A 16751-nucleotide genomic window follows, 5' to 3' on the forward strand; every position below is an offset into this window, starting at 1 on the left:
AGAGAATAGATGGCTATGTGCTTTACACTCAGTCCAGTATAAACCGTGTTTCTTATATTTTGAAGATAACCACTGCGATGCAAGATGGATAGGACAAGAAAGCAAATCAAAATTCACCATTTTTCATTACCGAATATTCCTTTGAACCATAGATCTACTTCAAGTCCTTTAGTTGGAAGGAGACCATTGCCTACCAAACAGCAAGATAAGTCTAATTATAACTGCAAGTAAGCTACAATTTACGTAAGTTAATATTATAGTAGTGCAGGATCATATACCCACTGGAGAGCAGAAAGTGTACAACTATTTAGAGTGTGTATGATGATGATGTGTTCCATAGGAAGACTAGGGGAAGTGATTGCAATGTGGCTCCTAATCCTGAGGTACTGTTAGCAAAACTAATTCTGTGTTGCCAATAGTAACTAGCTCATTTCAGTACATAGTGACTGGACAAGGATACAACTTAACAAGGCACAACAACAACAACGTTGCAACAAATATCGAAACTGATGTCTTCTTGGATGATAAACCACTACCAATCATTCAAGTTTTTCCTAACCGTGGTGCAAAAAAGAGACAAGCTCAGCTGCCTCCAATTAAGAAACCTAAAGAACAATAGTAAGAATTCTTATCACTGTTTCTGTACTCTCTTTCAATAGCGAACTGTGCAAGTATTACTTAATTCTTCAGCAGGGGACTTTCGCATGCTGCACTCCAACATAGGCTTGAAGAAAGGTAACAAAAGCACCTTGTGATGGTTTAGGAAGATTAATACTTGTCAACAGCATACAATTACAAGAAACAATGCATCATGATTTGATCAGGGTAACAGTGAAATTGGAGGAGGAAAAGTATAAACAACAAATTCAGGAGATGAAAGTATGTTTTCTTTGTATAGCAATTAAGTGATTACACCATGCAACTATGTGATTACATCATGCAACTATGTGATTACATCATGCAATTAAGTGATTACATCATTCAACTATGTATGTACAAGTGCAGATGATTGAACAACATAACTATAAAATTAAAGAAATGATAGAAAAGCAGAAACAAGAGAGAATAAAGTATAAGAGAAATTCTAGATATGTATAGTTCTGAGTTAATTCTTTAGAGAACTGAGAACAGCTTACAATGAAGAAATAATGAAACCCAACACTCAACATACTGCTAAGGTATAGTGAACCTAGTTTAATTAAGAGATTGCTTTATATATCTACATAATCAGCCAGTTCAAAGCCTTAAACTGTGTAATACTCAGAGCCTATGAGTACAGGAGAATAACCTTCCTACACCAACTAATAACAGCTACATTTAATTATTTATGCATGTATACTCTGTGTGTGTGTGTGTGTGTGCGTGTGCAATTAGGCATAAAGGTATAGTTAGCATCAATCCTACATGAACACAATATTTATAATCTGTGATCCTTCAGTTGCGTATTATTAGGTGTCATCTGGGTTTGATTACAAAACCGAAGCAGTTCAAGGGAAATTCCTGCTGAAAGATGAAATAGCACAAAGAAAAAGGATTGTAAAAGAAAACAATGAAAAAGCAAACCTTAATACAATAAAGCATTTGATAAAGAATGAGGTAAACTTAGTGGCACATGTCACTGAATTACCATTCACTGACAGTTGTCATTACTGTTATAGGGAGAACTAAACTTACTCCGTGAGACAGCTCTTGATCACCAAATAATGGAACAGAATGAGTCTAGTAGTGTGTTTTGTGGTGTGTGCATGTGTGTGTAATGTGTGTGCATGTTTGCATTATGTGTGTATGTATGATTACAGTGTGTGTGTGTGTGTGTGTGTGTGTGTGTGTGTGTGTGTGTGTGTGTGTGTGTGTGTGTGTGTGTGTGTGTGTGTGTGTGTGTGTGTGTGTGTGTGTGTGTGTGTGTGTGAGTGTGTGTGTGTGTGTGTGTGTGTGTGAGAGAGAGAGAGAGTGTGCATGTGTGTGTGTAGTTCTAGCACTGCTTTACTCTTATTGCTGCTGAATAGCTAACAAAAGTAATCAGAGGCAGTTAACACACATGAGGGAAACTGAGAAGAAGTACGAATGTATATTGGCTGACAAGGGAGTTAAACGTCAACAGGAATTTGAGGTACTGTATATATTCAGATTTGTGATCAAGAACTAACATGTCAAGTACTTAATAGAAATTACTTGAAAATAGCTCAATAAAAGAAAAGGAACTTGCAAAAATCACACAATTACTGAAGGTACATACCTGTATCAAAATGTATTAAGTATGTATACATGTATTCAATGTAACGCATATTGTATTAGGATGCAGAGATGGACACTGAACAACTGAAACTTGAAAAATCAAATATAACAAACCAGCAAGAAAAATTCAAAATAACTACATGGGAAGTGGTATGTAAGGTGAACCCGTCTGACTTCCATGACAATCAAATTTCTTTCCAGACAGATGAACTGAATGATTACATAAAGAAGCTTCAAACTGAGGTGGTAATTTTTGTGTTGCATTCCATGCTACACTGTTTCCTGGACTAGGTTGACAAAGTCAGGAGAAGGTATTGCAGTACAATAAGTGAACTTAACATTGAAGCCACCCAACTGAAGTACGTGAAGAACATACAGTACATGTATATGATAGCTATACGCTGCTTTGTCACTACCAGTTATAAAAAGACAACCTTTTGTTTGTTACGAAGACCAGACACTGCATTATTGTGCTTGGGCTTTTAAGTTAATCTGTGTATATAATTGGCAAGCTACATCTTCATTTGTAGGCAAATAATAAGTAGAAAAGCAGATGAAATAACTGAAATGAAAACCAAAGAAGAAATAAAGTCAAGAGAAAGCTTATTTAGAGTTCAGAAGGTATATACAGGTTTTCAAATGCTTAAAAGGAAGTTAACTTTGTGATACATATTCAGTCCATTCTTCAAGCTCGTTTCAGCACTGGATCCTGCTGTCAACGATCTCAGTCAAAAGTGAAGCAGAAAATAAGTCAAGAAAGTGCTTCATTTAATGAAGATAATAAATAACAAGTAGATGATCCAAATAAAAGCCAGCTACTGTAACTTGATTATGAGGTCATGATAACAATCATTTTTCATTCATGGACATATCTGTAAAATGATTAATTCTTATCAATTGTGGATGTCTTGCATGTATGTACATAATTATAATCATTATTCATGAAATATAGTTACAAACTTCCTTCATTTGCAAGCTCTCATCACTGCTGTTGCTGTAACTGCATGTTGCTGTAACTGCATGTTGCTGCCTGCATGTTGCTGTTGCTGCTTTGCTGCTGCTACTGCTGCAGCAGATGTTTTGCAAATACGTGTGCTTCACAACTAATTACTATATGATGTTTTTGCATATAATGCAATGTCAGTTGCTATAGTTGGCAAAATTATTGTGCAATCACAAATATAACTGGCTCTGCAAAAAAACAGAGTTTAGTCTTTCAAAGTTGGTTTTTTTTACAGCTCATGTTTCTGCAGTCTATTTAACTGATACTTGGCTAGGTTAAACATATAACATAACACATTGCATATAAAAAGTAATGCAAAGTTATGCTGTAATGTTATAGAGTAATCAACTGGACAGAAAAGGCTTATAAGACTGGTTTATGCAGAATCAGTAGCAAATACAGAAAAAGTATACTGTATACAACACAGTGTAATGGAGGAGTCAAATGAAATAAGATGTATGTATTGTCTATCATAGACCATCTTTGTGTCAAAGTTTGAAGAAATTTGGAAAGAATGGGTTAGCATTTCAATTTATCTGATTTGACTGAGTTAATATCCCAATTTTCCCAATGCTGATGAATGTCCAGAGGGTGGTTTTATGTAGTCTCAGACACACTGTATAGTGTACATTTTATCATATGTGACCGAATTTGACAAAACCAGGCTTCCACACACATTATAACTTTGAGAGATGATAACTCAGTATAGGAGTATGCCATCAGCTTCACATTTTGACCTGTACTTTTGTGATGTCATGAAAGTATTTTGTGAAAATTTCATACTGGAAGGTCATGTTACAGTTGGTCAAAATCAAAGAATCAGATGTGTGTAGAAGCCTGGTTTTGTCAAATTCAGTCACATATGTAACTTTGCAGGAAACAGCTAATACTCACAATACTTTGATCTCAAACATAATATGTGAGTCGTGTGTAGGGACCCGCCGATTATGCTCATTATTTTACCTATTATGCTATGCTGCACTGCTCAAAATTTTGCCTATTATGCTTAAATTATGCTCATTATTATATCTCAGTTCCCATACTTTTCTAATAAATTTGCAATTTATGGGAAAACAGTAAGTTACTGAAGCACAGACTCATCCTTGCTTGTCAAAATGCATGTCACAGAAAAATCGATATACTCTAATAGAACAGTCAGCTATCTGATTATATTCTGACTGTTCTATTAGAGTATATCGATTTTTTCGGTGATATGTATTTAGATAAACAAATGTTTTGCCTATTATGCTAGCATTATGCTCAATGCTTTCAAGCACCTATTATACTCATTATTATGCCAGCATAATCGGCGGGTCCCTAGTCGTGTGAGCAGGATACAAGAATGGAGATGGCTTATGTAAAGACTTGAAACATATTGCAAGTAAAGTCAATTTCAAGGTGTACATTTTCATGTAAGAATTGCACACAATTCAAACTCATTAATTTTGTCTATACTTTGAGAGTAACTGTTGCATGTATGCAGTGGAATTTACGTAGTTTCTATACATATAATTATTAATCCTCTATTAGCAACATTGTCACTCATAAACAATTGCCATGATTCCCTTTCTTGTGAAAACATACTTGAAAATGCATATGTATGAAGTTCTGTATGTCTGCTGTCTAGCTTTTGTTTGTTTAAGAGTTTATGCTCTTAGAGAAAGAGTTGCATGAACCCTGAAAAAATGGTATTGGTTTATTACATACATAATTGGTTGTGTAGCTATGTAGCTATATATGCTACATACAATTTTTCTTTTATTAAACAACACACTATAATATAAGCTTGCCAAGTCATGTTCATAAAGACGAAGATGAATGAGGTCAGAAGAATAATGTCCATACCATGATATTAATGAGGTCACCTATCAATGCGCATGTGCACATGAAGTACATGCATGTACATCTAGCTGTTTTGATGTGTTTGAGACATGCCAAGTGAAGTGAAAGTTTATGGCACAGTTGCTAAGATTAAAGGGCTTCTCAGTGTAAGAGCTTACAATAATATGGCTGTATTAACTTAAAAGTTGTAAACATTCTCCATTACTGCTCATGATGTAGTTATAGTTTAGTGGTGAATACAATGAGTTCAGATATGAACACGATGATCATGGCTATCCCTCTGAAATGCAGAGATGATAGTGCCAATGTAGTGAAGCATTTTGCTCATTCTATGTGTACACATGTAAGCATTGTGTGGCCTCATGAAATATACACTTCTGTCACTTCAAATAGATTCCTCAAAATCAGGCCTTGCATTTGCAGTATGTACTAAAATATGTATCACTTAATGCGCTTGTGCGTGTGTGCATGTGTGCAAGCATGCTTGCGTGTATGTATGTGTGTGTTTGTGTGTGCGTGCGTGCGTGCGTGCGTGCGTGCGTGCGTGCGTGCGTGCGTGCGTGCGTGCGTGCGTGCGTGCGTGCGTGCGTGTGGAGAAAGAGAGAGACAGAGAAAGAAAGAGTTTGCAGAAATCTAAACTTTTCTGAACCCAAAGGCAGTTATACAAAATTGATAATTTTCTTTACACTATGTAGACTACAAATACAGTAGCTGCTGTATCATATATGGATAAGCCAAGGATTGTCCATTCACTGCCTCAATTAATTAATATTCTCAGCATAATAATTTCGCAAGCAGACAGCCATGTTCTAAGATATATACAGTGACTATATAATACCACACCTCAGCTCCTCAGTTAAGGGACACAAGAAAACACTGAGTTCTATGTTGTTTATACAATATATTCTCAGTATAATAATTTTGCAAGCAGACAGCCATGCATGTTCTAAGATATATACAGTGACTGTATAATACCACACCTCAACTCCTCGGTTAAGGGACACAAGAAAACACAAGATTACCAATATTGGCTCATCATTATAATATACCTACCAGACAGCTGTGCATCAGTGCATGTGTTTATGTGTGCATATCTTCCCCTAGTGTTTCCTGTGCATGTCATACAATTAATAGAGAGCATGGGAAAAACAATGGTATGTACATACTACCCAGGCATTAGCAAAAGAGTTAAGAAAATCAGCAATCTTATTATAGTCTCAAGTGTTTGATCATCTTGGCTCATTCACTGGTTCATAGTATACGGTAGCTAGCAACTATGAGTGTCATCACTCAACTTGCTTTACAGAATATGATATCTGCAATGCTGATCAATACTGTTAACCTCACAACATCAGTAGTCCAAATTAAAGATGATTACTGTCGATAGTTGCTGTGACAATAAAGCACTTTCTGGTGTGCTATAAGGAGGATGGACTGTGCATGATATAAACAAACAGGAAGGATAGCGCTGTAGACTTCAACAAGAGCTGGATCAAGAATGTAGAAGGATTTGGAGGGATTTTTGGTATGGTTAGAAGGCAATCATTGCTTAACGCAACTGTACAATCTGGCCAATGAGAGATGAGAGTGGATTTTACAAAAGAAGATGGCTCCTCTTCTTACTTATACTGCAATTACAAGGTGGGTAGCACTGGTGATTAAATTTAATACACTGGTGATTATTTCACAAGAGGTAACCAGCCAGCAAAAAAATATAAAATCAACTACATATTTTGTAAACTATGCATCTTGCTGGATGGTGACACAACAGATATTTGAACATGCTTCAAAATTTACTTTCATGGGTAGTATAACCTATTTTCAATTCATGTTTTGTTCCCTTTAAGTCATAAATGTCAATTATATTGTAGTGTCCCATGTGTACATACCAATTTAAATAAAAAACTTCATCTAACTTATTCAATATTAACTTTTAAACCAATCTATTATTTTTTAAATTTATTAATGCTTTACAGCACAAGTGCTGAAGGCCTGTAGGACACCTGGTCCTACAGCCTGCTCAAAGACTTTAGCTACAGAAGATGTGTTTGAAAAGTTGGTGAAATCACTCTTTAATACCAATTTAAATGTATTTTCTGATGAATGTTCTATTAGACTAGGTAGTCATAATTATTATGGCACATCTGACTGCTCTGTGAGAGTATCTTGATCTGCCTGTAACCTCTGTACATTTGTGCTGCCAAATTAGATAATTTGGTGTTTCTGCTGCAAGCTCACAAGTTAAAATTTCAGAGGAGTTTCTGGAACCCCCCCTTCCCACTGACTCCCGCTACACTAGAGACAATTAGTCCTATACTGTAACAGATACTGCTAGCAATAAGACAGTAATATCATAGTAATACTGATGAGTTACCAACACTTCTGAATCAAAGCAGTGATGCCAGCTTGATCATTATAGCAGCCATAATTGTTTTAACAAATGTTTGAGCACTTCCAAACTAGAGCTGGAATGAACATAAAACTATTTTTTAGCATTTGGATAGTAGAATAGTACAATGAGCAAATAATTTGAATTGTTCAAATAATATGATATTATTTTTGCTTGAATTTATGTAATTTGACTTGTAATTTTCTATTATTTTTAAATTTCCATGGTGGCAGTTAAAATGAAATATATATGGAAATATACTTACTTACAACTGTACGTAATTACACTGTAATTACTGCTAAAAGTTTGCTTTCTTTGTATTTGAATACCAATACTAACACTGCTGAGTGAATATCCAAGTGCCCTATAATATACTAACTTTTCTGTGTGTTCATTGAATGGGCCCGTTAGATGGAGATGATGTAACTATTGAAATTGCATGATAAAACTAAGGAACTCCGTTTATCCAAACATTGACAGTATACATGTGACATGATTATTTTGGACATGTACTCATCTCCTAACATGTACTCATGCAATCAACTGCAACTTCAGTGGTAGTAGTCCTGATTATCATCCTGTTAATCATGCTACTTATTGCTGGTAGTGCGAAGTAGGCCTGAGTCAAATAAGCTAACAATTTTGCCCAAAATGCTTTCAAGAATCTCCTAAAATTTTCACCTATTATGCTCTTCAGGTGTTCCCATTATGCTTGCAATACGCTCCTAGGTTATCCTAGGTTAGCAATATTTCTTACAGTTATCTTGATCAGTGAAGAGTATTTCACTACAAAGTGACTGTTCTATTAGAGAGTATCGATCTAAGGAGCCTATGATTTGTTATGATTAAAGTACCTGGTAAAGGCAGAGCCTGTATACCAGAAGGCCTTATAAAGGCCTAAGATGTTTATATTACCTGCACTAAGTATGTTTGAAAAGTTAGAGAAAGAAGAAAAAATCCATGACTGGACCGAACCCGCAGCCATCCGATTAACGCTCGAACGCCTAAGTACATTGTACAATGAATTTGAGTGCTCTATTGCAGTTTGTAGTTTCCACTGCCTGCTCTATTAGAGAGTATCGATTTATTTTCATGGAATTAAGCTCCATAGCTTCAAATATTCACCTAGTAATATGCTATCATGTTGGCATAGCACTCCAGCCTATTATGCTGAAATATTTGACGCAGGCCTAGTGTGAAGAAGGCTATGCATTCAGTTTAGGAGGCATTAATATGTACCATCAATGAGGAATGTGATAATCAGGATCCAGGAACTGATCCATAATAAACCATAGTGGGTGGCCATGGCTGGCCCAGATTTTAAGTTGAGAGTCTTGAATGTCTTGGTAAGTATATATATGGGAAAGAGCTGACAATGTTATCATTTAGCTTGTACAGTGAAGCACACAGTAGCAATTAAGCTCTTGTGCACATATCATGTATTTTGCAATCCCAGTACATGAGTTATCACCAGTCAAATAAATCACAAGTATATACTACACTTGTAACACCTGTGCACTTACTACACATTCCTCTCTGTTGTGTATGATACGTAGGAGATGACAGCTTAGGTTTGTCGTTGAATAAGTAAATGTGAACTATCATCTCCTGGGCATATAATCACATGTCCCCACAGAAATAAACATTACCTTAAAGGTTATAGCTATAATATTCCCTGCATGTATGTTTTTCACTATACTTAGCCATTTAGTTAATTTAAAATTTTAGTGCAGTCACATTATGCCATAGCCCTAGCCTAGGTGACGTGTTGGCAAATATATATATATATATATTATATCAAAGTAAAATTGACTCAGCCCTAAGACAGACCCCATACTTTCCTTCAAGAACTCCTATGTCTGGTGGTAGCTAATACTGCCCATTATCTTAGATAAATTCATTAATGCATACTACTACCATCCACTATAAGGTGATAGACCGGGTAGCATTGGAATCTGATTTGCAATAGTTCATATTGACATGTAAAAATAAATTACCAAAACGTGTTCATGATTAGCATTATGATTGTAGTATCATTTTAGTAAATATTGGATGTCTGAGTGGCTGCCCACTATAGACCATGCATGCGTGGTGGGTAACTAGCTACCCATCCACCCCCTCTAAATCAGTCCCTGGAATCCTGTGGGGTAAGTGATACATCAAATATAGTATGGTTATTATTTGTGTCCCACAGAAATATTCACAATGAAAGAAACCCTTATCATCGGATTCAGCGACTTCAGGGGTGTTCAGGAAACCCTTTGGAGTTTACACACACTACATCATGTTTCTGTTGTAAGTTTATTTGTGGTTGTTGAATTGTTTATCTACTTGTACCTGCATGTATGTCTCTGTAAGGTAAGCACATGCATTTGCCAGGCTTTGCCTTTTGTGTAACCCTTGTCTTTTGAGTTTTGATATAAATTAGTAATCTAATCTAATCTACCGAACAACTGAGAAACTGAAACTTCAATTTTCCATAATCTGTATTGTATCATGAAACAGGACACATTTTAAACCTTAACTTTAAGTAATAGTTTCTCACATGATAGCAACACTTGTAGCAGTGTTCTGACCAATAATGATGTTGATGAACAGATCGAGATACTCTAATAAAGTCAGGTACTCTAATATAACAGTCGCTTAGCTGTAATGGAATTACTATAAATCTCTTTTCAAAATTCCTGCATACGACCCTGACATTTGATTAAAGTAGCTAAGCCCAACTGAACATGCACCAATAGTTCTTTACATAGTTCTGTTTGACATCATGTAACTGTAGCTTTGACTTCAAACAGAACATTTTTTTCTTTTGATATGTTACAGAATTAAAATAATACATAGTAGCTATGTATGTACAACTACTGTATTTCGCATATAATAGCAAGCCCACAGTCAGGAGCAAAAACCATAAAGCTATTCATGGATCTATCATATTTTATTAGCAGTCAAAATCAGCTAGACTTGAGTGGTCTGCTTTTGCTGGGTGCTTTTCCCAACTACAGTCAGTGGCGACCTGTGTGAGTGGTCAGGGACCCTAATGGCACTCTGGCCAGCCTGAGGATGACTGTATTGTATAGTATGTGGCTGTACAGAAAAAAGACCTAAAAGTGCTTTCATTTTTGCCAGTTTTGATACCATAACTATTGGCTTAATTCATCCTTACACTTTCAGTCTTTAAGAATTTTAAACAGTTTCTTGCCCTCCTCCGGACTCCCTCCCTCTCACCCCTTTTGGAGCTCATCTGATATAGTCTCACATCTCACATAGCCAGACCACTACGTTTTCTTTTGTGTGTAGGTGGGAAGAATAGGTATTGGTCTGGCTATGCGAGACTATAATTATACTCCTGATATTAGTTAACTTCGTTTTAAAAACTATCTGAAATGCTGGGAAACTTAGCTAAGCGATGGCTAGTTGTACAGTGGATGCACTGGTCAGAAATAGTTGTGTAAAACATGTGAAAGTTTGGTACACTTACAATAGTTAGCTTCAACCATTGGCAAATACTTACAGGGAATTTACTATTTCTTGCAACATTGGAAAGCATGGAGCTTGGTATGCATGGCTTCTTACATGTTAACTAGCCACAAGCATGCACACTCCCTGTTTACACTGTTACTATTCCTAATATGGCTCTAGAATTAAAGAAGCCATGTGATGTTCTACACTTTTTGAAATTTTCCTTCAAGAAGTAATAAATCCCCTGTAAAACCAGCATTTCTCGATACTTTGAAGTTTTCTCAGTCTGAGTCACATATGAAAACCGAAGGCCACATAAAGCTATTGTTAAAATCACTTTTGATTCACTGTGGCAATCCTTTCTCATGCACACTGCCATCTATATCTCACAGCTTAAATTTGGTAACTATGTGATACTCTACTCAATCAAAATCTGCTGTCGGTATCATAACACAGAGTAAGAAAAAAAAGGGTACAACATATCTGCTTGTTTATACTAGCAATCATAAAGGTTAATGGGATAGCGCAATAGGTTGATATTACAGGTTAACTTAATTAACAGTTTTGTATAATTACATTTCCCGACTCTCCAGTCCCTTCCTGCCTTGGTCACTTGCAGACAATCCTTCCATCAATTAATCATAATGCAACTAGTGGGGTTTGTGCAGCTACTCCCAATTTCATTCTGTTTTATAATTTGATAAGGATGACACTGTAATGGGCTGGCAAATTGTTCACATATCAGAAAACTTACATGCCTTGGCAACTGCATGGCAAATGCTATCCCTTAGCTTATTATGACACATAGTTTTGTTTGATGATCTGCGTAATAGCTCTCTGATTATTCTGTGTCCTCTTGGTAGTATTCTTAGCCAGTCCCTTTGTTTGGTTGACATCTCCTTCTTGTAGCTGCCCACATCAATTTCTTCATAATGATGACTCCTCACTCCAATGTAGTTGGCAAGTGAGGATCAGTTCCATACAGAAAATAAAAAATACATAATCACTAAAATTCATTCATGCATGGCCCACTACCACCCATAAATACCTACATATGGTATACTTCTGTAATATGGCTATGAAAAATTAATTTAAGAAAAATTAATATGCTATAAAATTGTTATTCACAGTGGTAACTGATGAAAAATAAATTTCAGAAAAATAAAATTATGCTATAAAATGTTATTCACAGTGGTAATTGTTTTCATAGAGATACCATAGTAACTACTCCATAGGGAATTTTTCAGTTTCCTATCCATTAATTTTCATATGAATAGATGGCTACTTCCTGTTTAATACCTAGTTATGTTAATGTGGAATCTGTGCGAAGGAAAGCAACTAGATGGATTCCAGGACTAAGTTATCATACCATACAAGTCTTCAGCGTTTAAATCTCCCAGCATTAGCGTACCATAGACCATGATATGATCATGACTTATAACATCCTGTGCCATAACCTTGACATTAATCCCAGCAATTTATTCCAACTTTGTACATCTAGTTCTACACATGGACACAACTATAAAATCCCAAATTTCATACTGCTAGGAACATCAGAAATCACTTTTTTGCCATCAGAGTAGTAAATCACTAGTACTGGAACAATTTACCCTGGGCTGCTGTCAACTCACCTTCTGTTAATGATTTCAAGAACATAGATAATCACTATACTACCCCCAATCACTTGACTACAATAATTAATAACTATTATTTGTTTATTATTAGTATTGTATGACTTTTATTGTAATTAGGTAATTTTGTGTAAAGAGCAGGACTCACAGGCATTTGCCTTTTTTACCTGTATGATTAGGCCCGGGGCACATACAACCACCACAGGACAACCTACCGATAATAAGGCAGTGCATGAATATTACAGTGTGTGTGTTTGTGTGTGTGTGTGTGTTAGACTGTTAGTGTTGTGAACCAGTTTGACAAAAATTGGTTAACAACTGGTATTGTACTAGGTTGGTCAGTAACTGGTTAAGAAACCTTTAAACGGGTTTTGCCCACCCACCTGGTAAACCATAAATACAAGTGTTAACATCATAACATAACCTCAAAGAATGTGTATTATGTGATTGTAATAACTATTATTGTAATTAAGACAGGATGTTGATGGTCACTTTGGTACCACCCTAAAACTCCCAGCAGGCATGTCAAGTACCATTATGTCTGCCAATACCCCTGTATTACACAAAAACCAGTTAACCAGTTAACTGCCAGTTAGTGGTTACCAGTTAACCAGTTTTGAATTTGTTGTCAGGTTAACAGTTCGTGTGTGTGTATGTGTGTGTGTGCGTGTGTGTGCGTGTGTGTGTGTGTGTGTGTGCGTGTGTGTGTGTGTTTGTGTGTGGGTGTGTGGGTGGTGGGTGGGTGGGTGGGAAAGATGCAATTTTAGAGGAACTGATTGGCACATAAATGCAATTATAATCAGATTGGGTAATCAAGACAACAGTTACATGCACTCTAATATAATTATATATAGCAGGCCCTCAGAATTCATACTGACCAACAAACACTTAATTAAGTCTGGGATATTAATTTATGTATCTGTACACAATTTGTGTCCTCCTCATGTGATACCAGTTGTTTAAATGAGGATGATGGATAGGCAGGAGTTGCCAAGGGCAGACCACAGTGATACCTGAGACAAAAGAAGCCGAGTATTTCCACTATATGTCATACACAACCATTATCTGACTCATCCGCTGAGTTACATTTTTAAGTATAAGATGGGCCGATATGTCAAAAAATGAAAAATGGTCACAAGGTGTCTTGGATACACTGCAAGATGAAATAAAATGTGTAGCAGATTGCTGTGAAAAGGTGGCAGTGCGCATGCCTTCAAAAGAACACCTGATGAGCCATGTGCAAGGCCATGTGTGACTTCTCTGGGGAGGCCGGCTATTTTTAAGCCTATAAGAATATAGCCTCCACGAAAGTAAACTGACACTGTAGCTACAGTATTTGTTGCTAGTCTGTTGCCAGTTGTTGCTAGGTGTCACTGAGCTGCTAATCTGAGCAAGAAATTTTTTGGAAGGATAGTTAGCTATTGCTGCATGCTGGAGCCAAAACATTGTTTCAGTGTGTAACCAACGGCAGACTGATCAAATTAACTAACACTTTCTTTTGATACAGATCAAGGAAAATGGCCAGTAAAAAATAATTGCTATGGCTTATGGCCTTTTTATAATACTTACAATCGTGTTTTATGTACATAACTATAGCATGCTAGACTAAAAACTGCACAGTAAGCTATACTGTAACATTTTCATGTGATATTGGTTCGTATAATTATACAACAGAGGACTGGAAATTTGACCATGCCCATGCATGCACTCACTCGAAAAATTTCAAATCACGCAATGGTTACAAAAAACACACTCAGGTACATCCCCACTTCGAATGGGACACAGCAGCATGAAACTGCAGCAATTCTTACATAACTGAAACTAAGTTGTATTACATCAAGGTGCATGTGATTTGGTGTAATTAAAATTAATAGTATGCATGAATTATTACAAGTCATTAGCTACATCTCTTCCTCCTTTAATTGACGGAGCAATTATAATTAAATAGTAGATACCTTTTATAGGTTTAGTACAATTACGTCTTGGGTTATGGAGTGGTAGAAGGGAGGGAACAGTCTCTGATATTGGGTCTTCCTCAGGTAATCCAAATGGCTCAGTGACAGTGGCTTCTTGATGTCATCTTAAATGGTCTTGATGTCTCCTCCATATCAGGTCCCCATCTAACAAGCAAACTTTAATTGACAATGGGCCACTCATGATTGGGTGTAATTACAATTAATAATAATAGAGTGCGTGCATTATTATACAAGTCACTATACTCAGGGTTTCTGATAAAGCATGCAGTGATCACCACAGGAGCTGCAGTACTATCAATGCCAGCCAGTTTACCCTGTGCAATCAGCCAAGATGTTTTTAATGGACTCACAATGAACTATACGTACTCAACAGTCAGTGCTAGTTATATCCAAATATTTAATGCTACATGATGGTGACAGACATCACTGGCTAACTGTCAGTAACCTGATCAGGAATTACATGTGTTTATGTTATAAAAGTATGTAGCTAGCTCTCATGTTTCAGCTCAAATGGCTTGTTTGCTACAGATAGAGAGTCTATGCATATTCTAAATTTTGCAGACATACAACCATACACGAGAATCTTGATGACTGTGACATATAAATTATTAGCAATATATACTTATTCCATTGCTTTGTGACTTGGTTGACAACCTAGATCTTTACTTTATGACCAGCTGTGGAAATTTATTGAAATGTCTTCAAAAACATCACTATAATTTTCAATGTTTCCTAGCTATATAGCTAGTAAAGGAAACTTCTATAAGAAGAGGGCATATATTTTTAGATAAATTATAACTGACTCTTATCTATGTGATTTGTAATGTTTTCCTTACCTGAACATATCAGTTTGTAACTGTGTTTTCAGTAATCATAATCATAATCATAAAGTCTGACAGCAAAACAGTACATTCCAAGGCAACCAGATATCAGTGGTCTGATGAAAAGTGGTACCCTTGGGCCTCGGTGGTAGCTACTATGGCAATAAAGATGCTTGGAACAGATATGTACCTTGGTCAGTATTGCTTACAAATTCAGGCTGTGCTTCAAATCATTATCTTTACACATGCTTGACAATGATTATTTGGAGCTTTCAAGCTGCTACATGTACAGACTGATATGTTGTTGAGTAGCCATTTTTTTGCAATCATTTGATTTGTTCTATCACCTGAACAGTATGCTCGACACTATACTAGCTAAACGTTTACTGCTGCCAGCATAGATAATGTATGTTACATGGATTGGAAACGCCCGTATTATTTACATAGTGACGTCATGGGCTATCCTTGTTTCGCTGCACGTAAACTTTATGGCCTCGACAGGAGTTGTACCTGTAACCAGCAAATTAGTGTTTGTTGTTTACAGCTGGGTTAGTTACCACCTACACTAATTGGAGGCTGGACTGGGTAGGGACGCTGGAGAGCAGTAAACAATAGCGTAAGAAAATTCAGGTTCAAAGGTGAAATATGGGGTTTCAAAACAATTGTGCAAATTTCTTGAAGAAACAGAAAGTGTAGCATTGTTTCTTTGTTGCTGTTTACACCACTTGTAGCAGGCAGAGTGTAATAGGCTAGCTAGATATTCACTGCTTCGCTGTATATTTCCACTACTTCGATAAAACTTCAGAAAACAGGCACTACTTTGTGCTATTGTTTAGCTCAAGCTGAGCAGTACTGTAGCTTAAAATTTATTTCAATGTATCATACATTTCTTTGGTTGTGTAAATGCGGTGACGAGAAGTTGGCAAATAGTACTGCTGTTGAATTATTAGCTAGTGCGTACCTGCCATTGTCACCTGTCGCAAACAATATTTCTCCCAGTATCCACAGACACGCTGTGTTCTTGTTCAGTACACAACGCAACGCAATAAACAATGTAAAAGGAATGTCCACGCCTACGAACCGGCCTTCAAACAAGCCAGAGAAAGCCAAACAGTCACTCAACAAGTTTCCCAATGTATTGGCGCACCGTAACTAGGATAGGAAAATAATTTAACTGGCGTTTCTAATCCAGTAGGAACTCATACATTATCTATGCTGCCAGGTAGCTAAGGGTATTAGCTAACAAGATTGCTAAGATAATTGTCGTCTCTGATATGAACGAGCAAGCTTCACCCGTGAACAGTTGCTTTCGAGGTTGCACTGTAAGCTACAGTTACTGTAGTTAAAATGGATTTTGCAGGGTTATAGCATAGATCCTTACAGGATCTATGG

At 36.5% G+C, this 16751-nt stretch overlaps 1 protein-coding gene and 1 long non-coding RNA gene across 2 annotated transcripts in view; one reads left to right on the forward strand and one right to left on the reverse strand.

Annotated features, from left to right (window-relative positions):
- LOC136252752 (uncharacterized) overlaps window positions 1-15422 on the reverse strand; it is a 232625-nt gene extending 217203 nt beyond the window's left edge. The window contains exon 1 of the long non-coding RNA XR_010699780.1: window positions 15375-15422. This is a non-coding gene — a long non-coding RNA (uncharacterized lncRNA). The remainder of the gene's footprint in view (window positions 1-15374) is intronic.
- On the forward strand, window positions 1000-3065 carry LOC136254724 (putative autophagy-related protein 11). The gene is made up of 11 exons (XM_066047457.1): window positions 1000-1070; window positions 1118-1178; window positions 1453-1596; window positions 1659-1737; window positions 2007-2110; window positions 2166-2228; window positions 2296-2385; window positions 2437-2478; window positions 2527-2594; window positions 2766-2856; window positions 2913-3065. Exons 1-11 carry the CDS (start codon window positions 1006-1008, stop codon window positions 3021-3023), a joined length of 918 nt encoding a protein of 305 aa, XP_065903529.1. The 5' UTR covers window positions 1000-1005; the 3' UTR covers window positions 3024-3065.
- Window positions 15423-16751: the final 1329 nt, after the last annotated feature.

Source organism: Dysidea avara, chromosome 4, assembly GCF_963678975.1.
Source record: "Dysidea avara chromosome 4, odDysAvar1.4, whole genome shotgun sequence".
NCBI lineage: Eukaryota > Metazoa > Porifera > Demospongiae > Dictyoceratida > Dysideidae > Dysidea > Dysidea avara.

Coding starts and splice junctions, on each gene's coding strand:
- LOC136254724 (XM_066047457.1), top strand. CDS start 1,006: ATGATTGAACAACATAACTATAAAATTAAAGAAATGATAGAAAAGCAG. Junction 1,071..1,117: donor CAGAAACAAGAGAGAATAAA/GTATAAGAGAAA, acceptor TTAATTCTTTAG/AGAACTGAGAACAGCTTACA. Junction 2,229..2,295: donor AAATCACACAATTACTGAAG/GTACATACCTGT, acceptor ATATTGTATTAG/GATGCAGAGATGGACACTGA.